Genomic DNA, 27443 nt, shown 5'->3' on the forward strand with positions numbered 1-27443 from the left:
TGGCCTTGGATCCAGGAAGCCAGTGTGAGATGTGGGTGTCCTAAGTGGTACAGAGCTGCCAGCCAACGCTCCCTCACAGCTTTTCTGGGATTTTTAAATCTTACATTGAAATACCTGGAGTTTTTTTCTTTGTTAACAGATTTATTTACATATTTTAAAGTGAGAGAGAGAGAGAGAGAGAGAGAGAGAGAAAGGTCTTCCATCCACTGGTTCACTCCCAAGTGGCCACAACGGCTGGAGCTGTGCTACCTACAAAGCCTGCATCCTATATGGGCACCAGTTTGCACCCCGGCTGCTCCACTGCTGATCCAGCTCCTTGCTGATGCACCTGGGGAAGCGTGAGAAGATGGTCCAAGTGCTTGGCCTTCTGGGAGACCTGGAAGAAGCTCCTGGCTTTGGCCCAGCTCCAGCCACTGTGGCCATTTGGAAAGTAAACCAGCAGATGGAAGATCTCTCCCTCCCTCCCTCACTCCCCACCCCCCTGTATCTCTGCCTTTCAAATACATAAACACATCTTTTTAAAAATGCTAAATATAAAACCAACCAAAAATCCTTGAACAAAAGACTGCAGCGTCCCATACTGGGTGCTAGGACCGAAACCTGGCTCTGACTTCCTGCGAGTGCGAGGCAGCGGTGACGGCTCAGCAGCTGGGCTCCTGCCAGCCACACGGGAGCTGTGGACTGAGTTCCCAGCTCGTGACTGGGAGCCACTGGGGGCTGCGGGGAGTGGACCAGTGGATGGGAACACGCTCTCTCTCTCTCTCTGCCTTGCAAATAAACAAGCAAAAACAAAAGATGAAGTGAAAGGTGAGTGCCTCGGAGTCCTCCCGCAGGGAAGAGGGAAGAGCCACAGCCTCTCGCCCGCCGCTGTGAGTGGGACTCACTGGTCCTCATCGTCAGCCCCGGAGCAGTGGCTGCTATGCAGCTCTGAGCACAGGAACGTGGTTTTCAGCCACCGAGACGTCCGGCCCTCACCCACGGCACACGGGCTCCGAGGCTCCACAGCCACGGAACGCTCAGAGAGGGAGGGCGGCATCTCAGAGCCGCCGGCGACTGCTGCTCGAGCGACTCACGCCGCCAACTGGTGACCAGCACTTTAACACGCCTCTCACATGCCACACACCCCTCACCTTTACAAAGTCACTCGCAAGTTCCGAAAACCCAACTCCTAAAAACACTACCGCTGCGTGACCACACACCCAGCCCTCTGTGGGCCAAGAATGTTTATGTCAACGCCACACTAGGCCAGGATTCTACTTCCCCGGGGAGCCATACTCACTCACGGGTTGCTTTCACCATGGACGTGAAAGGACCTCAAGGTCGCAATGTTTTGCACCCCAATAAATGTCTCTTTTATTCTGTTTTCCACGCCCCTTCCGAAGTCCCCCATAATGAAGGCGGCCCTGTAGCCTTGCCCTCGGCCCCGGCTGCTTGCTAGCCTCCCCGGCGAGCTGGACTGAGCAGCAGGTGTGAGTGACCACGCTAAGGGACTTCCTTGCCTTGGGCAGATCGGGTTCCCTGGGAATCCCACTTCTCAATCAAACGGGTGGCTGCTCAGGCAGATGGCCCACAAGCAATCCTCACAGAGGCGGCCCCGGCGGGGAGCGGCTGCTGTCCAGCCAGCCCCAGGCGGCCCCCAGCCCCTCTGCCGCACCCACCCTGAGAATGTGCCCCGTTAATAAACGCCACCAGGTCTGGCCCACCCTCATGGCAGCCTCGGGAGTGACACGATCAAAAGGAACGAGGTGACGAATGCGCTCGGACAAAAAGCACGCTCAGATTTCCTTGCAGGCTGACGTTCAGAGGCCACGGGTCTCCTGAGAGCCCGAGCCTGGGACGGGCGACCCGTGTGGTGCGCTGCCTCTGCTGACTGGCAGATGAGCTGGCCCAGGAGGGACTGGAGGGCATCGGGCCAAGGCCACCGTCCCGCTGCATCTCCTGCCGCTGGATGGACTCACGGGGCCGCCCACTGCAGACAGAGGCTCCTGGGTCGCGGCAGGAGTCATCTCTGATGAGGTCACCGCGGCCGAATGAAAACGCTTTCAAGTTCTAAAATTGTCACCGGACGGAACAGACAAGGCACCTCCCGGGAACCGAGGCGCCAGCCCTTCCCTCCTGCCTCTCATGGTGAAACGGGGACAGCTGGGCCGGGGCTGGGGTCTCTGAATAAGGGGCACGTTCAGAAGGGAAGGAAGCAGGCTCACTTGTGCACGTGTGTGCACGTGTGTGCACATGCGTGTCTGTGTGTTCTAACAGACAAAGCACCTCCTGGGGGCTGAGGCGCCAGCCCTTCCCTCCTGCCTTGGAGCAGGCTCACTTGTGCACGTGTGTGCATGCACATGTGCGTGTCTGTGTGTCCTAACAGCTCTACTGAGTTACAACTCCCACCCACTGTGAGTGTGCGACCCGAGGATTCTCCGCGAACGTCCGCGCATCCCCCCGTGCCCCTGGCTGAACTCCGCCCCCACGGAGGATCTCTGTTCCATAGAATCTGCTCCTGCAGATGCTGTCCTGCGGTTGCCCCTGGAGTCCTTCTAGCCCTGCCTAAATGTTACTTTGTAGCAAGTTCACTGGTTTTATTTCCATGTGGCCCAAAGCCATGCTTTCCTGCCCTCAGGTGACAGCATTTTTAAATGAAGGCAGCTCACGGCCTCCGGTGTGAGTCTCCTCTCCTTTTACACTTTTTACAATCGCCCCCCCCACCCCCGTGCTTACCTCCCCCGGCACCCACGCACCTGCTCCCCACCACAGCATTCAATCCCACAGCACCTCCTGCTCATCCCCCTACCTTCTTTTTAGAAATGTTGCAGGCCGGCGCCACGGCTCACTAGGCTAATCCTCCGCCTGCGGCGCCAGCACCCTGGGTTCTAGTCCCGGTTGGGACACCAGATTCTGTCCCGGTTGCTCCTCTTCCAGTCAACTCTCTGCTGTGGCCTGGGAGGGCAGTGGAAGATGGCCCAAGTGCTTGGGCCCTGCACCCGCATGGGAGACCAGGAGGAAGCACCTGGCTCCTGGCTTCGGATCAGCGTGGTGTGCCGGCCGCGGCAGCCATTTGGGGGGTGAACCAACGGAAGGAAGACCTTTCTCTGTCTCTCTGTCTCACTGTCTAACTCTGTCTGTCAAAAAAAAAAAAAAAAAAGAAAAAAGAAAAAGAAAAAGAAAAAGAAAGAAATGTCGCAGAATTCACAAGACAAAAAACCAACCACTGTAACCAACTTCAAGTGCATGGTTCAGAGTCCACTCATGCAGTTGTGCAGCCATCACCACCTCCTGCTGCTTTGGCCCTGCTGAACACCGACTCCCTGTCCCCCCACCCTGTCCCTGGCAGCCACCCCACCCCCGGCGCCTCCACGGGCCTGACCCCCAAGGGTTCACAGTGGGCATCCCTAGTCCAGCCGGCTGCAACCCGCAAGCTCTGAAACAGGAGCTGGCTTCCACAGCGCGACTTCCACAGTGGAAGATTCCACGCCTGACCTTGGGTGACGGGCTGCAGTACAAACACTGCACCACTGCCTCCGGAACATAGATGAAGCTTGTCATCAGATGTGGTTCCCGCCCCAAGAGCCCTCATTTGCATACATGCAAATAACACACAACCCAGAAACCCACTGTGATCAGAAACCCTTCCAGTCTCAAGCACCTTGGAGGAGGGACACAGCCTGCGCCACACAGAGCAGGAGCCACGCCCCTGCGACGTGTCGGGCTGACTTTACTTAGGCCGGTGTCCTCAAGTGCTTGCGTCCACTGTGGCGCATGTGCCGGAACCCCTTCCTCCATGAGGCCGGGTAACAGCCCTCCACCTGCGCAGCCCACACCTGCTTCTCCTATGCTCATGGACCACCCCCCTAGGCACTTCGCGCCTTGGCTCTGTGAGCAACATGGCTGTGAACGCTGGTGTGCGTGGTCTCTCCAAGACCCCGCTTCCAGTTAATTTTAAGAACTTATTTACTTGGGGGCTGGAACTGTGGTGTAGCAGGTTAAGCCACTGCTCATGATGCCAGTATCCCATATCAGAGTGCTGCTTCAAGTCCTGACTGCTCTGCTTCCAATCCAGCTTCCTGCGAAGGTGCCTGGGAAGGCAGATGGAGATGGCCCAAGTCCTTGGCCCTGCACCTACACAAGGACCCAGATGCAGTTCTTGGCTTCTGGCTTTGCCTAGCACAGTCCTGGTCGTTGCAAACATTTGGGGAGTGAGCCAGAGGATGGAACTTCTGTTCCTCTCTCTGTCTCTCCCTCTCGCTCATGTAGATAAATTATTTATTTTTAAATAACAAGTAAAAACTAAACAACATAATGTTTGGATACACTTCCATTGTAGGATGGCTAAACAAGTTAATTTATACATTACTTCACATCCTGTTTTGTAGGGAGAAAACCTACAATCAAGTCTTCTGCAGTTTTCAACTATACAATGTATCATTAACTACAGTGACCCCGCTACAGGGAGAACTCTCGGACTAACTCCTCCTACCTAAGTGAAATGTTATATATCCTCTGGCAAACACCTCCGCACACCCCACCCCACCCGGCGCAGGGAGCTCCTTCTACTCTCTGCCTATATGAGTCTGTTTCAGGCTGCAGGAATCAGGTGAGACCACTGGCGTCTGTCACCTGTGCCTGGCGTCTGTCCCTTAGCATAGCATCTTCAAGGTCCGTTCACACTGTCACAGGCAGGACTTCTTCTTCTCAAGGCCGAGCAGTGTCCCACTGTGTGTAGAGACCACATTTTCTCTACCATCTGCTCACAGAAGTTATGGGGGGCTCACTTCTCACCACCCCTCTGCTCCCCGCCAATCAGCCCCATCATCTCTCCCGGGCCACTGCCCCAGCTTCCTGCCCTGGTCCCCGCTGCTCTGCTCCCACGCACGGTTGGCCCTGCTCAGGTGGTGAGAGCCCCTCGCACAGGAGTCGGTCTGGAGGGTGCTCCCCTGGGCCTAACCGTCCATGGCATCCCAACACGGCACCAGGAAGAAACTCCTCCAAACACGGTCGGAGTGGCTGGGCCCCCATCGGAGCCGTTCAACAGTGCTCGTCCCCCCAGGAGGAAAAGGCCAGGTCTGAGAGCCGCCTCCCCGATCTGTCCTCCCCTTCTCCCCTCAGATCACTCCGTTTAGCTACAACAGGCTCCCTGCTGGGACGGCTCAGGCCTGTGTCATCCTGCAGCCCCTGCACCTGCTGTCCCTCTGCCTGGGGAGTCACCTTCTCTGGCCCCCTTGACACTTGCAGAGAGCTGTCTGGTGCGGTGACATGAGGGCAGAGCTCTGTGCACTTAACCTTGACATAGACCGGCATCCCCGGCGCCCAGGGAGTCCTCAGAGCAGCGGGCAGTACCTTCAGTCACAGCCTGCCTGGGTGGGCGAGCGGATACTCCAGAGGTGGGTGTTTGGACCACACTTGGCTTTGCTATGGCCCTGAATACGGTCACCTATAGGGGCTACTCTGTATATGTCTGTTGAAGACTCAATGGGTAAGCGGTCAGGCTAATGAAAGACCAAAGCCCGCGGGGCCAGGGCGACGTCAGCCTCCGTGGCGTACAGAGAGGAGGCAATGCTGGGGGAAGAGGGAGACCTGAAAACTGCGCCCCTCCGACCGCTGACAGCGGCCTGAACAAAACCACCTTCTTTTTGGAAAACTAAAGTGGGTGGTGTTGTGGTGCAGCCGGTGAGGCTGGGACGCCTGCATCCTGTCCCTGAGCACCAGGATCGAGTTCCCGCTCCGTCTCCGCCTCTGCCTCCACCTCTTTCCCTAATCCAGCTTTGTGCAGCCACACCCGGCACACAGCCACACCCGGCACACAGCGGTGAGGCTCAAGTCTTTCAGGCCCTGCAGGGGCTCACAAGGCGGCCACTGCCCAGCCACAGGTGCAGGGTGACAGACAGAGGCCACATCCCCCTTGTCACTCCTGTCACCTTTAAAGCAACGGAACGGTCACAAATCAGAACGGGCAGGGGGCTGCTGAGGAGACCCTGAGATGGGGGACGGCCCAGGGCGACTCTGGGGCTTTCTCTGCTCCCGGGGGAGCCCTGCGTTCCTGTCCTGCTTGTCAGTCCTCCTCACAGGGACACGGGCCCCCCCAGCCTTCCCGGTCTATGGGGGGGGGGGTCCTAGGAAAGTGGCTTCAGCGGTTCATCCAGGAGGGCAGAGAGAAGCCGTGGTCACCTGACCTCCCCAAGGTCACAAAACAAGCTAAGCAACGAAAGTAAACCTGGGGCCTTCCACGCCCAGGACGCTACTCTACTGGGTCACGGAGAGCTGGGTGACCCGTTACCGGGTGACCTGTGCGGGGCGGGGAGATGCCGGCAGTGACAGCGAGCAGGCTGACGCACGCGGGAGAACCGCATCATCTCAGAACAGAACAGACCCTGAAGCAGGGAGGCTGCCGAGAAACCCAGTGCCTTCATGGCCACTTCTTCATCTATGCAGCTGTCAGGTGCACGCTTACCGCACGGGCTCAGGCCTCAGGCACGGGTGCGCCCTGGCTGCCTCCACCCCTCACCGCTCTCCCAGGGAGAACGCCGGGGCCATCACACATATTCAGCTGGGGGCTACCACGGCTGAGCATTCAAAGAACAATAACATTTTAAAAAGTATTAGGGCAAGGATTTTAAAATGTTGCATTGCATAACATGTGTGAAAGCGAGGCTGTCTGTCACCTCCCCAGGGTGGCCCCGGGCTAGGGCTGTGCCGTTCTCCTTTGGGAGAAGTGAGCTGGCTTCTGGAGGGCAGGGGGCTTCCTGGAAGTCACACAGCATCTCGCAACATCGGGGATGACTGAACAAAAGACCAACGTACCAAGTCCGCGGCCCCAGCAGTACAGTGGGGATGCTCGCTCCAACCAACTGCTGTCACCTCACGGGTCCAGTTTCTAAACTGCAAGTCAAGAGCATCTTGGCAACTTCTAGCTCTTCTTCTTTTTCTTCTTTAAGATTTACTTATTTATTTGAAAGACAGAGTCACGGGGTCGGGGTAGGAGGCAGAGACAGAGACAGATCTTCCAGCCACTGGTTCACTCCCCAAATGGCCACAACAGCCAAGGCTGAGTCAGGCCAAAGCCAGGAACTCCATCTGGGCCTCCCACGTGGGCAGCAGGGGCCCAAGCACTTGGGCCATCCTCGGCTACTTTCCCAGGTACATTAGCAGGCAGCTGGATCAGAAGTGGAGCAGCTGGGACTCGAACGGGCACCCTTCTGGGATGCCGACGCTGCAGGTGGCAGCTTTACCTGCTACACCACAGTGGCTGAGAGGAACGTGCTGAGTTGTTCAAATACAACATCAATGTGGGGACAAAGTGAGTGCAATATCAGAACGCAAACAAAGCAAGCAAAACAGGGCTAGTGCTGCGGTGCAGGCTGGGCCTCTGCCTGAGGCGCTGCCGTTCCACGTGGGTGCGCATTCGAGTCCCGGCTGCTCCACTTCCAATCCAGCTCCCTACTAATGGCCTGGAAGAGCAGTGGAAGATGGCCAAGTCCTTGGGCCTCTGCATGGGAGACCTGGAAGAAGACCCTGGCTCCTGGCTTCAGATCAGCCCAGCTCCAGTCATTGAGAACACTTAGGAAGTGAACCAGCTGATGGAAGATGTTTCTCTCTGTAAGCCTACCTCTCAAAAAAGAAGAAACCCAACAAAACAAAGGATCCGTGTACCAACAAACTGTCCCCGCTACACCTGTTATTTCAGAATGCCACAGAAATGAGTACGTGTGTCTCGTGGACTCCGTGGAAATGAGCAAGTGGCTGTGGTGCCTGGTCGGAGAACAGCGTGAGACACAGTGTGGCCAGAAGCCCCTCTCATGGGGCATCAAGAAGGCCAAAGCCAGACCCCCCTGCACTGCCGGGAGCTGAGAATCTGGCCTTGGGAGAGGCTGACTGTGGGGGGAAGAGAGTGTAGCATGGCACCACCAGAGGACACACAGCCTGCTCAGCACCGTGCCGGGGCCCTGCTGTGAACAGCTGGGCATGGGACAACACACGTGGAGCCTGGCCACGCCCACCCGAGGAAGGGGCATGCTCTATGGGGGCAGCACTACCTCTATGGGCGTGGTCTCCCTCTCTTTGGCTACTAGTGCTGGGGAATGATGAACCACGAGGATGAACCAGGAGGCCGTGCCACGTGTGGGCAGGTGCCACGTGTGGGCAGGTGCCACGTGTGGGCAGAAGCACTGAGAGCCAGGGAAGGAGCCGTGATGACAGCAGGAGGCCATGCTGCGAAGGCAGTCCCACCGGGCGGAGCAGAGGCCCCTACAGACCTGCAGACAGTAGGCGTCTACTGCGCGCAAGAGAGACCTTTGTTGTTTGGACCCCTGGGACGCAGGCTCTCCCAGCCTAACCTGACGTCACGACAGCCAAGCCAGAGATGTCAAAGAAGGAAGGGAAGGAGAGGGCGATGCTAAGTGGGGAGACTGATGTGTCCAGAACTCCAGCTCACACGCGCAGAGCAAGACAGAGGTCAGCCTCTCCGCAGGGGGGTGGCACCAGGCTGCTCAGCTACAGCATTCAATGCCCCAGCCGGGGAGGCCTGCATGGCAGCCCTGTACGTCTCCTGGCCTTTGGAGGCAGGGACGTGCCAGACCAAGCGGCCAGCGGCTCCCTGCCTTGTCCCTGGCCACCTTGGTCTGAGTGCAGAGAGCAAGCACTGAGGACAAACTCCTCCTCTTACCCGTGGGAGCCCGTTCAGCCTGCACACCCTCCTGAGAGGCTCCATCTCCAGACAGCCTTGCTGGGGATCTGGGCTTCAACACGGGAACTCGCATCGGGGGGACAGAACGTGGGCCCAGACAGGACCTCCCGGCATCACTGTGGCGGCTTCGGGAGCTGACGCAGGGCCTCGGGCTCCGGGCGCAGGCAGAGCCCACAGTGAACTCACCGCTGCCGGCACCCCGATCTCACCAAGCGTCCCTGCGGTGGACAGTCTCGCAGAGGAGGGGCAGACAGCTCGGTCTCAGTGCAGGGGAGAACCGGGCCAGATCTCAGGGGCTTTCCCACAAGCCTCTGACGCTGCTCCACGCCACGCCACGCGTGTGTTTCCCGCGAGTCTGGGCTGCACGTCTGTGCTCTCTCTCACATTCTGCTCACCACTGCTGCAATTCCCAACAGACAGTGACTCCCTCTCTCTTTCCTTAGACTTTCCCCCTAAAGTCTTCACTCATTTTTTAAAATACGTTTATCTTCATCTACCTGAAAGGCACTGTTGGGGGGGGGGGGAGAAAGAGAGAGAATGAGCCAGAAGCCTGATACTCCACCACGGTCTCCCCACAGGGGCCCAAGCACTTGAGCCATCCTCTGCTGCCTCCCACTGGGAAGCTGCTTGGAAGTGGAAGACTTGAGGCAGCGCTCTGACACAGGATGCAGGGGTCCCAGCACGCCCATGTGGGAAGCAGGATCCGAACTGACACCCTGATACGGGGTGCCACGCTGATCATCCCAGTCTGTATACTCAGAAAAAAAAAAAACAGGCCCACTGGAGACCAGCGCCGTGGTGTAGTAGGCTGAAAAGTAAAATAGGCCCACTAGGGGATCCGTACTGTGGCACAGTAGGCTAAGCCTCGACCTGTGGTGTTGGCATCAGACATGAGCGCCAGTCTGTGTCCCGGCTGCTCCACTTCCGATCCAGCTCTCTGCTGTGGCCTGGGAGGGCAGTGGAAGATGCCCAAGTCCTTGGGCCCCTGCACCCACATGGGAGACCTGGAAGAAGCTCCTGGCTCCTGGCTTCAGATTGGCTCAGCTGCACCACTGAGGCCATTTGGGGAGTGAACCAGCAGATGGAAGACCTCTCTCTGTCTCTCTCTCTGCCTCTTTCTGGCTGAAACTCTTTCAAATACATAAATAAAACCTTTAAAAACCAAAACAGGCCCACTGAACAGCGCTCACTTAGGTCTGGTGGCCGAGCAGGGCCTGGCTAACTAAAGGTGCTTGTTTCTGTTGTCGGAGAGTCTATTCCATGCTCGTATCAAAAAGCCCTTCAAAGCCAAACTCCTGTCTCATGGGTTCCTGCCACCCATGTGGGGACCTGGATTGTGTTCCCTGTTCTTGGCTTCAGCTCGTTCCAGACCCAGCTGTTGAGGGCATGTGGGTGAGCCACCCCAGGGGCTGGGGCGGCCATAGTGACACGCAGGCTCCCCAACCCCTGCTCTCATGGACCCCCGACATCCCCACAGGTGAGCCGTGGTGGGGGTGCTGGTGTCTGCCTGGCTACCAAGTTCCTCTTCCTGAGGTCAGGAATTACTTCCAGGACCACAAATCGGGACCGAATCCCCCTCGCCCTGAATTCAGACTGGTCGGAGTGACGGCTTCCAGGAAGCTCAGGGCAGGAGCGGGACAGCAAGCTCCCTGTGGGAACCCGCAGCTGCAGAGGAGTCGCGGTTGGTACCGCAGGCTTTGGGGCTCGTGGTGTGGCGCCCTGGGTTAAGCCATGGCTTGCGATGCTGGCATCCCACGGTGGAGTATGGGTTCAAGTCCCATCTGCTCCGCTTCCAATCCAGCCCCCTGCTAATGAGCCTGGGAGACCAGAGTGGAGCTCCTGGCTTCAGCCTGGCCCAGCCCTGGCTGTTGTGGCATGCGGGGAGTGAACCGGGGGGCGGAGGAGTTCCGTTTCCCCCTCTCCGTGGCTCTGAGGTACATCTCAGCCTTTACCTCTGTGCAATTCTCCTAAACCTAAAGCCTCGCTCTAATGAGACAAATCTAAACTTGGGGTTATTCTACAAAATATCTGATCTCTACTCTTCAGAAGTTTCAGGCAGGGGCCAGTGTTTGGAGCAGCAGCTAAAACACAGGTTGGAAGGCCCACGTCCCTTAGGGAAGTGCCTGGATTCCAGTCCTGGATCCGTTCCCGGTCCCAGCTTCCTGCTCACGCACACCATGGGAGGCAGCGGGTGATGGCTCTTCCAAGCAGTGGGGTGCCTGCCACCCAAGTGGGGAACCTGGGCTGAGTTCCTGGCTCCCCGCATTGGAGCAGATGCCAATTGTCTGTCTCTGCCTCTCTCCAATAAATATGAATTGTAAACGAAAGACAAGGAAAGACCAAGGGTTCTCAGATGGAAGGACGATGAGCGGATGCAAGATGGGAGCCTGGAAATGCAGACCAGACAGGAGCTCCCACCAGAGACAGGGCCTGCGGGGGCCTCCAACCAAGTCTGTGTCAGTCACTGGGAGACTCCCACCAGAGACAGGGCTGCGGGGGCCTCCCGACCAAGTCTGAGTCAGTCTTGTGGGAAACAGGGAAGCCCTGACAGGGGCTACGACCAGCAAGCAGCGCTGTGAGAACAGGCTGCGTGCTCTCCAGGGCCAGGCTCCCCGCTTCCCAGTTCACATCTCCAAGCCTTCTCCGTAATGCCCCGCCCCCCAACTACCATCCCCCTTCCTCCCCCAAAGGCTGCTCCCCGGAGACCACACAGGTGAGGTGGAGGTCAGGCAGAGACGCCATTTATCGCCATTTCTTGCACCTGGCAGGGTCGATTAATACCTACATTCCTGCCGTCCACACCTCCACCCCAACAGGGAGGCCACCCTGGAATGTTCTCCACACGCAATTCAAGTGACTTCAGCTCCTGGGCGGGCGCCAGCCCCCAGAGCAGAGTTTTCCTGGACACTGTGAGTGCCTTTTTTGGGAACAGGTTCTCAGTGCACTGGCAATGCACAGCGCAACCCGATCCCCACCCCACATCCAGTGAGGTCAGTGCCTTGGCACCAGGATCACTCGGAAAAACTTCTCCACGTTGGATACATCACAAAAGGCCAACGGAGAAACTCGAAGGAGGAGAGGGAGAGACACGGACTTGGACAGAGAGAAAGATTCTGAGAGAGCCCCGAGGCGGATCCTGTTTCTCGCTTTAACTCTCTCCAGATCCCGTTACATGAAAGGGGAGAAGGTCGCCAACCAGCCTGCCCTGAGTGAGGAGCCCAGACACCCGCGGCCAGGAATCGGCACGGTGGCCCCTGCATCCTGTGAGCTGGGGGTTCATGCTAAGGGACTGTGGACGGCCCTTCTGATGTCTTGTTCTAGAGCAAAAAGAATCTGAACTCTAGGCCAGCACCGCAGCTCACTAGGCTAATCCTCCAACTGTGGCGCCAGCACTCCAGGTTCTAGTCCCGGTTGGGGTGCTGGATTCTGTCCCGGTTGCTCCTCTTCCAGTCCAGCTCTCTGCTGTGGCCCAGGAGGGCAGTGGAGGATGGCCCAGGTCCTTGGGCCCTGCACCCCATGGGAGACCAGGAGAAGCACCTGGCTCCTGCCTTCGGATCTGCATGGTGCGCCAGCCACAGTGGCCATTGGGGGGTGAACCAATGGAAAAGGAAGACCTTTCTGTCTCTCTCTCTCACTGTCCACTCTGCCTGTCCAAAAAAAAGAATATGAACCCTGAAATGCTATGTCACAGTTCACATCTGCCGGTCCCCTCCCCAAATGCTGAATGAGAAGTGAGGCAAAGTCCACTCATCCATTCATCGGGGCCATGTGTGTGTCCATCCATTCATCCACTCTCTCACTCACCATTAAACCCCCGGGACTCGGTGCCTGCTGTGTGCTGGGGAAAGGGGGGAGTCCCACAGACCCAACAGGTGGCTCTTGAGTGACTACTATGTCCCAGGCCCTGGGAACCCAGCAGAGAAGGGGCCAGGGCTGCCCCCAGAGAGCACCGGGTCCACGGAGGCAGAAGTGAGGACCAGTGTGAGGCTGAGGAGGGTCCGGGGTGGGAGATGGCAGGGAGCGCGCCTCCTGAGAGAGCGCCATCCACGGGGACGCCAGGCAGAAAGGAGAGCCAGGTGGGGCGGGAGGGGACCGAGCACCTGCTGAGGCAAGGGACAGCCAGCAGGTGGGGCGGGAGGGGACCCAACACCTGCTGAGGCAGGGGACAGCCAGCAGGTGGGGCGGGAGGGGACCCAACACCTGCTGAGGCAGGGGACAGCCAGCAGGTGGGGCGGGAGGGGACCGAGCACCTGCTGAGGCAGGGGACAGCCAGCCAGGTGGGGTGGGAGGGGACCCAGCACCTGCTGAGGCAGGGGGACAGCCAGCCAGGTGGGGCGGGAGGGGACCCAGCACCTGCTGAGGCAGGGGACAGCCAGCAGGTGGGGTGGGAGGGGACCGAGCACCTGCTGAGGCAGGCCCGGACACGGGCTGTGGCCTGCGTGGTGTCACAAGCTTCCCCGTGGCCACGTCCTCACTCCCCCGATACCAGATGACCCACGACTACTGAAGGAAATAATTTTTCCCCCACGGAGCCCTTGGGGGGGGGCAGGCATGTCCTCATCCATCTGAAACTCCTCGGGATCGCACAGAGCAGGCCACGGGGCCCCAACATACAGTGCACATCGAATGCTACAGGTGCCGCCTGCTCTGCTGTGCTGTATTTTAAGACCCACGTTCAGAGCAGGCCGCTGGGTAGCGGAGAGTCCAGCCTGCTGGCGTAGAAGGCCGTCCTCCCACGAGATGGCATGCTACCTGTTCCAGGTACAGAGCTGGAGGGGACAGGCAAGAACAGCTGAGACACATAGCAAAAGTGACCACAAAAAGCAAAAAGGATTGGTGAAACCTTGAACTACAAGGAGCGCACGGCTGATGTTCCCCTAGGAGAGGGCCTTTGTGTGTGTGCCTCTCCCTGGCAGGGTCCTGAGCCGGGGCTCCCTCGCCCAGGGCAGACAGAGCAGTGGGAGCAGAGATTTTCACAGCTCTCTCCGCTGCAGGGGGACAGCCCGGGCGGCTTGCAGGAGCTGGAGAACAATGGAGCGGTGCTAAGGCAGGCAGTGCGGGGACCCGGGGCTGCTGGGAGGGGAACCTGGACAAGGCGATGACCCAGCAGCTATTTTGAGAACTGCAGCTGCCTGCCTTTGAAGGAGCTATGGGGACAATTTTAATTCTATGGAAATGTGGCACCGACTGGTCTTTGTGTGGTCCAATGTCCAGTGTCCCTTCTCATCGGGAGGGTCATCCTGTGGGGTGCAGTCGCTGGGTCCCCAGCCCCACCCCGAAGGTGAGACAGGCACGGGCTGGGGTCTTTGCTGTCCTTCTGTCCGCAGCCACACCCGGACTTCTAGTGAGCAGAAGGTGCAGACGGATGAAGCACCTGCTGGGGCCCGACCTTGGACTTGCTGTGCGCAAGCAGCCCCCGTCCTCAGCTCACATCCACTCCAGAGCCCAACAAGGCGTAATCACACGTGCAGCCTGCACCTGAGCCTGCAGCTGTCCCCCGAGACTGCGCCCCCAGATTCCAAGGGCTGTGGCCCCCTCCATGCCAATCCCAGAGGCTTAAAAGGCAGAAGAACCGCTGAGCAGCACAGCTTAGCTTGGCCAGTGACTGCTCCCCCTCGCGGCTCGGCAGTCACTCGCATCCACCGACGAGAGCTGGCAGTCGAGGGCCCTGGACCCTGGTCAGAGCTCGGGGTACGGAGCTCACAGTGTCTCAGTGGCCATTCGCACCCAGAGGGTGTGTGACGATGTCTGGACACGGCTCTGGTTGCCACGACTGGGCAATGGGGAGCTCCCGGCAGCTCCTGGGTAGACGACAGCATGATGGCGGCAGGTGTCCCACAGCCACGCACGCCACAGCCCCGCTCTAGTGCCCGGGATGAGGACCCCAAGCCCGAAACAAGAGAGAAACACTTGAGGAACTGAAAAAAGGAGTTGTAAGGTGGTGTGGCCACGCCTCACTGTCCTCGGCCCTCACCCCGGAGCTGGCTCTCAGCAGTGGTAAAAATAGGCCAGGAATCTGGTGACGTCTAAGAGGTCAGATAAGCCCGAAGATACACAGCGCAGAGTGAGCCAGGGGCCCCATCTCTCCAGGAAGCTGGCCGAGGCCCTGGGCACCGAGCAAGGCAGCCTGGGAGCGAGGCCCAGAATGCCTCATGGAGCCATACTGCTGACTCTTCCTCTGCTTTTAAGATTTACTTTATTCATCTGAAAGGCAGAGTAACAGAGAGAGAGACAGAGAGATCATCCACCAGCGGGTTCACTCCCCAAGTGGCCACAATGGCCGGGGCTGGGCCAGGCCAAAGCCAGGAGCCCGGAACTCCATCCAGGTCTGTCACGTGAGTGGCAGAGGCTCAGGCACCTGGGCCATCATCCGGTGCCTTTGCAGGCTCATCAGCAGGGAGCTGTACCAGAAGCAGAGCGGCTTGGACCAGCGCTCTGACTGGGGATGCCAGCATCCAGGCAGCAGCTTAATTCACTGTGCCACAGAGCGGGCCCCCAACTGCTGGTTCTTTAGCGCAGAGCCGTAAGCAAAAACAACAGTGAACAAGGAGGCCTTTCTGTCTCCATGCAAGGCAAGGACCCTGGCTCCAGACTTAGCGCAAAGCCCACGGGGACCCCGTCACTACGATGCACAGGCATCCAGTGCTACAGCCGTGTGCTCTCTCTCCAAGCTCGCCTCACCAGGGCCACCTGTGCCCCTCTTATGGATGGAAGGTGGGCTTTCTGGTATTTGTCCCCCTGCTTTCCCCTCTCTCCTCTCTCCACTTTTCCCTCTGCCCTCCAGCCCCAAACTCACAAGCTGCCCGCCCAGCCCTGGACACGTGGCTCATGGCACGTCCTAGCCAGTCGGGAAGCACTGCTGTGTCCTGCGAGAGATGACACTTGAGCCCTTGAAGGTGACAATGACCGCCGCTGTGTGGTTGGCACCTGCCAGGCACCTGGTGGCATGCCCTGTAGTCCATGGGCCCTGTCATTGCCACAGCCATCCCAGGGACACCAGGCCGGTCACAGACAAGGGACGAAGGCTCAGGTGCAGCAGCTCACCCGTGGCTACACAGCCTAAGGAGACTGGCTGTGCCTTTTCCATCAACCTGCGCATCTTCTCACCACAGGCGCAGCCCCGCCCGCTGCACCACCACCCCACTCCTCTCCTCTGCCCATCACGCATGACTGACGGCCCCGCGGGAGTCCGTAGGCACTCCACATCACGGGGCGCGCCTCTGCGTAACATGCTTTGCAGCTGCGCTGGCTGATAAGGCAGCCACTATCCCTGCGTGGCTCTTTAAATTTCAATCAAGTTAAATGAAAGAACACTTGAAACGCAGTCCAACAAGTGCACAGTGGGTACCCAGGGGAGCGGCTTGCGTGACACACGCAGACACGGGGCTTGTGTGACACATGCACACACAGCGCTCCCAGCAGCCAGTGGAGTCCTACAGACAGAAGTGGAAGTGTCTGGCAGGTGCCCTGGGGCATCCAGGGTGGAGTCGTGCCAGCTGTCAGTCAACAGGACATCCCCTCTGCAGGAGCCGTGGCCTGGAGCACCCCACACCTTCCCAGAAGCTTTGGGGACAGAAAGAAAGAGGTGCCAAGGCAAAGGGGGCGGCACCATGTGGACTGACAGACAGGATGGAGGTGGGAGGCGGTCTGTGCTGCTCCACTCAGGCCCCCGGCGAGGGAGGAGGCGGAGCCACCACAGGGAATGCACCCTGCAGGCGCCCAGCGGCCCTCCTCTGACGGACTTGCTGACCCGAGGCGCCACCCCTGCCAAGACTATCACATTCTGCCTACCTCAACTCCCCAGGTGCTTTATATTTGATTTAGGAAAGAGTATCTCAGATCTCAGAGAATTTGCCAAGCCAACAGACGAGTTACTCTTGGTACCCACGGCTCTGAAAATCTTACTTTTTGCGGTTGTGTCTGCTCCCTATTGTTGACATCACAGAACATCAGCAGCACTGGCTCCCTTGCTCGGGCTGGGTGGACACTAGAGGCTAACTCCTTCTCCCTGGCATAAGCTCCCACTGATCTCCCACTTCCCTCTCTATCCCTACCACTCACTCCCTTAATGGAAACTCCGCCCGCAGGCGTCACCCTAGGGAAGTGTGCTGACGTGGTGGCCAAGGACCGCACATGGGCTCAAATCAAGCTGTGTGTAAGGAACCAGCACTTCAGCCGCCCCACTGCGCCTCAGGGGTGTCCTGCGCGCGCTGGGACTCCTCCCCTCCTGGCCTCTGTTCACACCATCGTCACCACGTTTTAGGACTTCAAAGGTGACGGGTCGCCAAGGAGCACCAGGCACCCGGGAAAGGCTCCAGGGTGAAAGATGGCGGCCAAACCAACAAGCCACCAAAGGAAGCGGGTGAGGCAGGTCCAAGTGCGGGAAGCAGAAGGAATTTTCGGGAGAACCAGAGAAGCAGAGGGAACACCTTAGAGCAGTCGGAAAGGCTGCTGCATGAGTGAATCAAGATAATAGACTACAAAACGGGAGAGGCACCCCAAACACTCCTGAAATCAGACACGGAACAGCAAACTCCACGGAACAGAAGGCGGTGCTGGGCACTCGCCTGCAAGCTTCTTCCCATTCAGCAGGGGGTCCCGCAAGAGGACGGGGGGAGGAGTTCAAGAAAGCCTCAGAGTGTCAGGGTCTGAGTGTCTAGACTGAGCGATCCCGTGGATAACGAACATCGAGAACCAGGAGGAGAAAGACAAGATCCTATTGGCCCCCGGGGGTAGAAACAGACACCACTCAACACACGAAGTCACACAGGCACCCAACTCTCAAACCACCCCAAAGGCTGGAATAAAACAGGGAAATGCATTAAAGTCACGGTAAACATGGTTTGTAACTTGACTTTTTTGAACCTGGGGTTTAGTTGTTGTTGGACAGGTAACACAGTCACGGGGCTCAAACATCACGAGGACAAAAAGTCACACTCGACATCTGCTTCTACCAAAACCCCTGCTTTTCCTGTGGGTTCTGCCACAGCCTTGGCCCGCCCAAGGACAGTGTCCTACTTTCATTTCCTGCTCACTGCTCTGCTCCATCACATGCTGGAAACCAGGCCACAGCGCACGTAGAAATCTTCTCCGATCTTCGGGAAACTGGCTTTAACCTAGAACTGTACACACAGCCAAACCACCATCACATGCGAGGTGGGAAAAAGACACTTTCCAGCTGGCGGGAGAGGCACCCCTGCTCGGAGGGCTCCTGTAGGCTGTGTCCCAGCACCGAGAGACAGCAAACCAAGAAAGGAGCCCGCGAGGACCCAGGAAACACGGATCCACTCCGCACCCCCATGGAAGGGGGGGGCGCTCAGGACAGCGGCAAAAGGACAGGCGGCTGTAGCACACCCGGCAGCACCCAGCCCTGGCGGGCTCACTGACGGAGGGCTCTGGGAGGTGGGTTTCCCGGGAGGAATAAAATGGCACGGACAGAATATCTGACTTACTGTTTGCTCCTTGGGAAAAAGAGAATTAGGGATGAGAGGTGCACAGACAGGTGGGCCACTGAAACGAGGGGGGCCGCGTTGCAGCGCAGGGCTGAGCTGTGTAGCCGCACTGCCTCCCGCATGTTCACCAGCAGCTACCGAGCGTCTACCCCGGGCCATGGCTGTGCCGAGGCCTCTACCCTCAAGACCACCTGTGAGAAATACACTCGTGAGGTTTTCCCACGTGACACAGGGCTCCAAGGCGCGCGGTTAAGTAACCGGCCCCAGATCACAGGCTAAGAGGTGGAAGGAGGATGTGACCCCGGAGATCGGAGCCCAGCGCCCACCCCCCAGCTGGCCTGGATTCTGTCGGTGAATGCTGACCTCACTCAGAACGAGCTTGTAACTAAGATGTGAGTGAGCAGGAGGAGAAAGGCAGGCGGGCGAGGGCCTGAGCCCGGCCCACCAACACCAAATCCTCACCTTCCAGCTGGGGACGCCAGCCAGGTCAGTGAGGGGCCGGAGGCTCGGCTCTGCTGAGCGGCACGGGCAGCCCCCGGAGGCTTAAATAACGATGGGCATGATTTGACATACTTTTTTTTTTTTGATTTGACAGGTAGAGTTATAGACAGTGAGAGACAGAGAGACAGAGAGAGAGGTCTTCCTTCCGTTGGTTCACCCCCTAAATGGCTGCCACAGCCGGTGCTGCACCGATCCAAAGCCAGGAGCCAGGTGCTTCCTCCTTGTCTCCCATGGGGTGCAGGGCCCAAGCACTTGGGCCATCCTCCACTGCCCTCCCGGGCCACAGCAGAGAGCTGGACTGGAAGAGGGGCCACCGGGACTAGAACCGGCGCCCATATGGGATGCCGGCGCCACAGGCGGAGGATTAACCAAGTGAGCCATGGTGCTGGCCCCTTGACATACTTTTTAAATTTTTTTAAAAAAATTTATTTTACTTGAAAGGCAGAGAGAAGGAGAGAGGGAGGGAGAGAGAGAGAGGGAGAAAGGCAGGGAGGGAGGGAAGGAGGGATCTTCCATCCACTGGTTCACTCATCAAACGTCCACAACAGCCAAGGCTGAGCCAGGCGCAAGCAGGAGTCCTAACCCCGGTCTGGTCTCCCAGGCAGGGCAGGAACCAAGCACTTGCTGACTGTCACCTGCTGCCTGCCAGGGTGCCCGTCAGCAGGAAGCTGGGATCGGAGGTGGGGCTGGGCTCAAACCCAGACACTTGGAGATGGGATGCAGGGGTCCTGAGGGGCGGCTTCGTGGCTGCACCACACGCCAAAAGGCCACCGCAGGGCCCTGCGGCGGACGGCAAAGTCCTCCATGAAATGAAAGATGGCGGCATGCAAGAGGAAGACCAGAGACACAGCAAAGCCAAGAGCACGGGGCTCTCGCTCCGGAAAGCTCATGCCCTGGGGATGCCCCGCGGCTTGGAGGCCAGCGGGGGACAGGAGTCCCAGGGGGTGGGGAGAAGTCTGCTTCCCACAGGACGCTGCCTGGCACAGGGCTGCCGATGGAGCCGAGCAGCGGGTCAAGGAAGCCGTGTGGGCTGGGGCCTCGTGCCCCTGAGTCACCGCATGACTTCAGGCAAGTCCCCCTGTGTCTCAGCCCGTCCATGTCCGTGTTAACTATGGAGCAAAGCCTCTTACGGTGTCCAGCACAATACAGCCCTAAAAACAACCCCATTCCCAGCCCCACCCCACCCCCGTCTCATGCCCTGACGGAGCTCTTGGGTGCCAAGCGCTGGCACGAGAGGCCAGCTGCCATGGCTTCCATCACACCACGAAGCCTCCTCCCACCCTCCACAGGCAAACCGGCCCTAAAAGCACTGAGACATCACTAAAGATTCCCCCCAGAAAAGGGAGGGGCAGACGGACAGCTGGCTGCGACAGGAATAGCTGGGGTGGGGCCACAGGCCAGCAGAGGCCAGCGCATGGTCCACAGCTGAGTCCTCCGCTTCCTTCTGTACTGGGAATCACACCAACAGCCCAAGGTCCCAGGCGCAGGGTTCGCTCGGCCTTTGTGATGAAACCCGTGGGGAACACTGGTTCAGGCCCTTGGGAACCCTGCGGTGGATAAGCCGGGATTTGGGCCGGCCGGCTCCTCACGGTGGATGGCCCTGTGTCCTGCCAGGTGCTTCTACCCTGACTCTTCCGCCTTCCCAAGGTGGGTGGGTGCCTGATGCGGCCCCCCACTGCAAACCCACGGTGACAATGACGACACCACCCAGTTGGGGACCAGTCGGTTGCTGTCCCCCTGCTAGCCTGGGGAAGGCGAGTCCACAAAGAGCCATGGCTGAGAGCTGACGAAGCTGTCCTGAGCGGCCTTGAGGCCCGAGCAGAGAGGGGACAGCGTCCCCCCGACAGGCAGCTGCATGCGGGCTACTGGGAAGCAGGGTGGCCCAGAGCAACCTGCAAGGGTTCCGAGTGAAACCACGGCCCGTGTGCGGGGACTGCCCGTAACGAGGGGCACGCCGTGCACGGACATGTTCACCGGGGCCCAGCGAGGAGGAGGTGGCCGAGCCTGGCCCTGCGGGGAGCTCAGGAGTTGGGCACGCACCACAGGGATGCTTCCACCTGCCAGTGGCGTGCTGTGTCCTCAGCTGGGTCAGCCAGGGACTCAGGCTGCCCTGGGGGCACTGGGATCTCCACAAGGCCACATCCTTGTGGCCCTGGGCACCTGGCCAGTGAAAGGGGCCAGAGCCCTGAGTGGCCTGCACTCACAGGTGGGGACATCAGCCTTGGTGGGGCCGATGTGCTGCACGCCCAGGGGACACAGGTCACAGCGGGACCACGCTGGAGGGCCCTGTCCTGCTGAGTGACAGCTGCCACTCACAGCTGGGTCTGCCCTGGGTGAGGCTTCCATCCTGGAGCAACCCTGGGACCCACCCTGGGCTCCGGGACAGCATCATCTCCTTACTCAGGGCGCAGTGTCAACAGGCCAGGGCACCACCAGCCCGCCGCAGTGTGGTCATGGGGAAAGAAAACCCTGCCTGCCCCAGAAACACCCCTCCCGGCTGTGAGAACCAGGAGCTTCTCACAGCGCGGCTTGGAGCCTGGTCCTGGAAACACGGAGCCCGGCTCCAGCCCAGCAAGACAGTGAGAAGAGATGACATCCCACGCATCTATGGTGGCTGACAAGGACCACGCTGTGTGCCGCACACCTGCCTGGACTCGGCCGCATGCCGTGCCGCACACCTGCCTGGACTCGGCCGCATGCTGTGGCGCACACCTGCCTGGACTATGGCTGTAGATCCCAACCCCTCCCAAGGCAACCCCCTTGGTGACGGAGCCCAGCTCTCACTCCTGCTCCAGAGGGACTGGGCCCCTACTCATGGCCGTGGCCGTGGCCTCAGCCAGAATCTCCCCACTCCCTCTGGAAGGCACATTCCTGGACGCCTGACCCAGGTCCACCCCACTCCCTGCCACATTCCTAAGGGCTCGTCCCTTCCATCCTCCACACAGCCTCAGGGGAGGCTGGCTCTGCCCACTTCCAGGACGGGCCTGGCCCTGGGTCCAGTGTCCCGGTCCCAGTGCATGGCCCAAGGGATGCTGGGAGACAGGTGCAGGTGTCTCAAGGAGAGCTTCTGGGTGTCGGGACAGCTCCCAGATCAGGAAGGGGGCGGCTCACGGGGACGCGGGAGGAGGCCACCCACAGGGGTCGAGAGGCCCGAGCTGCCGGTGCGGCTGTGGGAATCCTGCCAGGCCCCGCACTTTCTGCACCCCAGCCCAGCCACCTCCCCTGAGGACCCGCACGTGTTCAGAGGTGTGTCCTAGCAGCCCAGACATCCTGACTGAAGGGCACACTGTGTGTGCATGTCTCTGTAAGTGTATGTGTCTGTGTGTATCTGTGCTGCATGTCTGTGTATATGGCCTGTGTGTGCACGTGTGTCTGTGTGTGCATGTATGCCCGTGTATCTGTGCCTGTGTGCATGTCTGTGTGTGCATGCATGTCTGTGTGCATGTGTCTGGTATCTGTGTGTGTGCTTGTACGTCTGTGTATCTGTGTGTGTGCGTGTCTGCGTGTATGTATATCTGTGTCTCAATCTGTGTCTGTATTGTGTGTATGTATGTGCATGTGTGCCTGAGTATGAGTGTGTCTGTGCAGGTGTATCTTTGTGTACATGTGTCTGTGCATGTGTGCATGTGTCTGTTTCTGTGCTTGTGTGCATGTCTGTGTGTGTCTGTGTGTGTATCTTTGTGTCTGTGTGCATGTGTGTCTGTGTATCTTTGTGTCTGTGTGCATGTATGTCTGTGTGTTTGTGTCTTTGTGCATGTCTGTGTCTCTGTGTGTCTGTGTATCTTTGTGTCTGTGTGTGTCTGTGTGTGTATCTTTGTGTCTGTGCATGTGTGTCTGTGTGTTTGTGTCTTTGTGCATGTCTGTGTCTCTGCGTGTCTGTGTATCTTTGTGTCTGTGTCTGTGTCTGTGTCTCTGTGCCTGTGTGCCTGTGTGCCTGTCTGCTACCCTCGCCCTCTCCAGTCCTGGCAGCCGGGGGACTTCCTGCCCTCCTTCTCAGAGAGAACACAGGCGCAGAGGAGGGGGAGGAGCTCCCTTCCCCAGGACATCACAGCCAGGGTCTGACTCCAAGTCCATCCCTGTGACTGGCAGCTGCTGCTCCCTGGTGGGAGGCGGGGCCTCCGGGCTGTCAGCCGGGCGGGCATTCCCCCCCTTTCCAGCCAATCTATTTTTATAGAACAGGCAGATAAGAGCAGACCTGGGAGACTCATTCTTCTCGTTCCTTTGTCCCACAGCCACCAGGGGAAGACAAGGACCAGCGTTCCCCAGTCAGCTCTGGTCCTGTGTTTCGGTTCTGTCCAGATACACGCACACGGGGCTGCCTTCATGGGGAAGGGTGCTGGCACCATCCAGACTGCTACAGGTGGCCAAAGGCCCTCTCAGTGCCTGTACCTGCTGCGCCCGGCTCCGTGCTGAGCTCTTGGGATGCAGAGGTGAGAATGACGTTGGTGGCCCGGGTATGACCTTCTCCAGGTGAGGACATGATTACGACCACAGCAGGTGCCACGTGGAGGCGCGGAGGCCCAGCCTGGGGTGAGGCAGGCATCACAGGTGTGGTGTCCACCCTGGCTCCCAGGGAGGCCTCGGAGTTTGCCCAGAAAGCCCTATTCTGTCTCACACCAGAAAAACAAGGCTTTCTCAGTGAATACTCAACAAATGCTGGTGGCCGCCCCACGTCGGCAAAGGCAAAGCCGGGGGGTTCAGGGTGGGAGACACCCCAGATCCCAGGAAGCGTGCGGCTGTGAGCCCACAGCAACCCCAGCTGCCAGGAAGTTTCCCCAGGTGGGACTCGGGACCGCACAGCAACCCTCCCTCAGGCTGACCCTGGGCGGCCGTGCACGTGGGCACACGTCCCTCTCGGTCCCGGCGCAGGCTGGGCACACAACCCCAAGGCCACAGCAGGAACAAGCAGGCTTCCTTTGTCCCCTGGAGACCCCGGCACCAGCTCCCTTCCCCTCCGCCACTGCCATTCACAGGTGAATCCCCTACCCACCCAGGGATGGGGAAAAGGGCCTTGGGACGGACACCCAGCAGTGCGTGGGGTTCACCGCGCGCAAAGTTCACTTCCCACAAGACCTCGGCTGCAGTCAGTCAGCCGCCCGACTTCCACCGAACCTCACCGAGCGCCTGCACCCCGCATCAGCTCCGCCCAGACTCAGGACGCGGGGACCCCCACCGGCACCCCCCAGCGCAAACGGCAGCCGAACACCCGGGCTACTGCGGCAGAGCCACGCGGCCTCGGGGTCCCCCACAGCACCCCTCACCGCCCGCAGCGCACAAAGCGGGCACTCGCCCCTGGCGGCCGCCCGCGCCCCGCCACAGCTCGCTGCGCCCCTGCTAGGCTCGCGCAGGGCCTGTCCCGAGCCGAGGACATGCGGGGTCCGCAGGCCGCCGGCGAGAGCGGGGGCGCGGGGAGACCCGGGCCGGGTCCCGCACCGCCGGGGGCCGCGCCTCACCTCGCGCGCGATCTGGTGTAGCGCGTCGTCCTCTGCCGTCAGCCGCTCCCGCGTGGGGAGCCGCTTGCGCCCGGAGCCCGGGGTGCCCATGTCCACGGCCGCGCTGCCCGCAGCTGCCCGCCGTCCACCGCCCCCGCGCGGCCCCGCGCGGCCCCTCCCTCCGCCGCGGCGTCATGGCGTCAGCGGGCGCGGGGACGCGGGCACGGGGGCGCGGGGCCCGCGAGGACGCCGGGGCCAGGGACGACAGGGGCGGGCGCGCGCAAGCGATGGCGCTGGGGACGCTCGCGCGGGGCCCGAGGGCCGGTGGGCGGGGGCCGGGGGCGGTGCGAGGCGCACCCCGGGGTCAGCGGGCGGGCGAGGGGTCCTGGAGAGGGCGGTGCGCTGGCGGAGGCGGGACCTCTGCGGGGCGCTGGGAAGGAAGGAGTCGGTGGGCACTGTGGGCTGGAGTGGGCGCAGGTGTGGTCCGGGTTCCACCTGCGCCAAGGAGGCTGTGCCGGGTCTGTGCGCCTTGCGGGTCTGGGTCACGCCCAGGTGCGTTCACATCATCTGCTCGCTGCTCAGCGGAGTGACCTTGGCCAGAGCCCTGGGAATCCGAGCAGGAATTCGGGGTTCTGTCCACACCTGCTCTGGAGCCCACAGCCGGGACCGGTCACTCCCCTGTGTGTTCCCGGCTGGTGCCGCCCTGTGCTGGATCCTGGGCTGTAGGAAAGGAACCCCCTGAGCTGAGTGGAAGGCCGCCATGGGCATTCAGTGGGTTTAAGGTAATTTGGGGGATTAGGTATGGTTTCTAAAGCCTTGCCCAGCATTCTGGCCGTTAGCCGTCTGGCTTGGGGAAAAGAGGCAGCCGCAGAGTGGGAACCCTGGGAGTGATGGGGATGTAGGGAGAAGTCTGGACAGGAGAAGGGTGGTGGGAGAGGGAAGGGGATGCGCTGAGCGCCGAGGCCACCGTGTTTCCTGCAGACCGAAGGACACGTTAGCATATTCCTAACTGAGCGGATTGTCGTGAATTCTCGGTAACCTGGAAGCTGGGTGGAGGAGGGGCGGGGAGGGGACCCCCGCGGTGGCAGGGCAGGACGGTGAGTTGAGTGACAGGGGAGGGAGGTGACATCCAGGGAACACCTGCATGACACCTGCTTGGCCTGAGGCGGGTTGGCAGGGCAGACCGTGTTGGTGTTGTTGTGCTCTGAGCAGGTGCTGCACCTGCACAGGTAGGCACCGGGAGGTAGCTGGGGTTGGATCTCCCCCACTAAGTTCACAGCACCCGGAGCCCTGGCTCCTCAAGTACCAGGTCCTGGCTGGAGGAAACCAGGCAGCCGCTCTGGCTGTGCCCTGGACTTGCTGGTGGCCACTGTCCAGCCCCACGGGTGTGTTGTGATGACTCCCCGTCTTTGCCAAGGCTCACGCATCCACCTGCAAGCAGCCAGGTGCTGTGTTGGAGCAGACGCGGCCACCGCCCTCTCGGGGCGGCTGATGGAGATGGCTGGGACCCTCATCCAGAGCCACGTCCCGGCTCCCATGTCTCCTGCCTTCAGGAGGGCTCCCTGACTCCCCAGGGACTGCCTCTACTTCCCTCTGTCCCTCATCAGAGCTCAGAGGCCCGTGTTACTCTAACCCTCCAATTCTGCCCGCATTGTACTCATCTCTGTGCCCATGCCGGGCATCCAGGGCCAGCTGCATAAAGAGGGCTGGGGCTGGACTTGTGCCGGAGCCCAGTTCCCACCTCTCTCCTCCCTCTCCCTGCTGGGCTGCTGGGCCCAGACTGGGCCAGGTGCCTCAGTGCCGGGCCCCTGGGCCGAGTTCCTGGCTGCTGAGGCGAGTAACTGCGGCTTAGCCAGGATCCTTTCCTGTGAGTTCAGAGCAGGACCTGGAGAAGATCCTTCGCTCTCCTTATGCGGCCGCACACTCAGTGCCAGGCGTAGGCGCGGAGGTGAGTGTCCAGGGTCAAAAGCCACGTTTGTCTCCACGCCAGGTACCGAGGCTCTTCCCCGAAATACAGATGCCACCTTCAGGAGGGGCTGGTGACAAAGGGAAGGGGCCCAAGTGGTGGAAACGAAGTGGAGTTTCCATCCCTGACTCCCTGTAGAGCAGGAGCGCGGGGTTCATGAGAATCCTCTTGGGGGAACAGGAAGAAAATACTAGAACTTCTGTTAATGTGTGTTAAACCAAGAAGATAAACATTCTCTTTATCTATAAGTTCATTTTATTTTTTAAAAGTTTTTAATTTATTGAAAGTCAGAGTTACATAGAGAGAGGCAGAGAGAGAGAGAGAGAGAGAGAGAGGTCTTCCATCTGCTGGTTCACTCCCCAAATGGCTGCAACAGCCAGAGTTGTGCCGACCTGAAGCCAGGAGCCAGGAGCTTCCTCTGGGTCTTCCCACATGGGTGCAGGAGCCCAAGCACTTGGGTCATCTTCTACTGCTTTCCCAGGCCATAGCAGAGAGCTGGATCGGAAGTGGAGCAGCTGGGACTCAAACCAGCGCCCATTTGGGATGCTGGCACTGCAGGCAGCGGCTTTACCTGCTATACTACAGCGCTGGCCCCTTTGTTTTGTTTCTAAGATCAATTTTTGTTTGTTTGTAATTGACCATTTTCATTGGCCATTTGTCAAATCACAAGGGACAATGTTGGGAGCCACACGGAATGAAGAGCATCTTCATAAGGCGCTCTGTGCAGCAGGGCGTGAAAACCAGAAACGCTACAAACAGTATCGACCGGCGATGGAATCAGTTTCCCACTAGCACGGGATTCGTTAACTATGCATTCAATCGGTTTTTAAAAAGCGAGTGACAGGGGCTGGTGCTGTGGCACAGTGGGTTAACGCCCTGGCCTGAAGTGCCAGCATCCCATATGGGTGCCGGTTCTAGTCCTGGCTGTTCCACTTCCCATCCAGCTCTCTGCTGTGGCCTGGGAAAGCAGTGGAGGACGGCCCAGGTGTTTGGGCCCTGCATCCGCAAGGGAGATCCAGAAGAAGCTCCTGGCTCCTGGGTTCAGATCAGCGCAGCTCAGGCTGTTACAGCCATTTGGGGAGTGAACCAGCGGATGGAAGACCTCTCTTTCTCTCTCTCTCTCTCTCTCTGCCTCTCCTCTCTCTGTGTAACTCTTTCAAATAAATAAATAAATAAATAAATCTTTAAAAAAATTTAAATAAAAAGCTTCTAGCGATGGAGAAGGAGCGTGCATCCACCAAGCATCCTGCCAGTTACAGTGATGAGCCTCCAGCGAGGCAGAGGGAGCAGCGTCAGAAGGCCGAGGGTAGCCGATGCAGCTGCGCACTGCAGTGGCCACGCCTGAAGCCAGGTGGCATCTGCTCCCCCAGGGGACAAGTCCAGGCTTCACGTGCACTGGGAACAGGGTCCAAGACATA

The 27443-nt window shown here is 59.5% G+C and overlaps 1 protein-coding gene across 18 annotated transcripts in view; it reads right to left on the reverse strand.

Moving 5' to 3' along the window:
• LRRFIP1 (LRR binding FLII interacting protein 1) overlaps nt 1-24245 on the reverse strand; it is a 129239-nt gene extending 104994 nt beyond the window's left edge. For 9 of the 18 annotated variants that reach the window (XM_070069998.1, XM_017338878.3, XM_017338877.3 and 6 more), the window contains exon 1: nt 24081-24237. In XM_070069998.1, coding sequence (XP_069926099.1) covers nt 24081-24170 — 90 coding nt within the window. In that variant the 5' untranslated portion in view covers nt 24171-24237. Of the gene's footprint in view, nt 1-24080 lie in introns of all 18 variants that reach the window. The other 9 variants (XM_070069995.1, XM_070069991.1, XM_070069993.1 and 6 more) reach the window with 3 other exon arrangements.
• Between the last annotated feature and the right edge of the window lie 3198 nt (nt 24246-27443).

Source organism: Oryctolagus cuniculus, chromosome 3, assembly GCF_964237555.1.
Source record: "Oryctolagus cuniculus chromosome 3, mOryCun1.1, whole genome shotgun sequence".
Lineage (NCBI taxonomy): Eukaryota > Metazoa > Chordata > Mammalia > Lagomorpha > Leporidae > Oryctolagus > Oryctolagus cuniculus.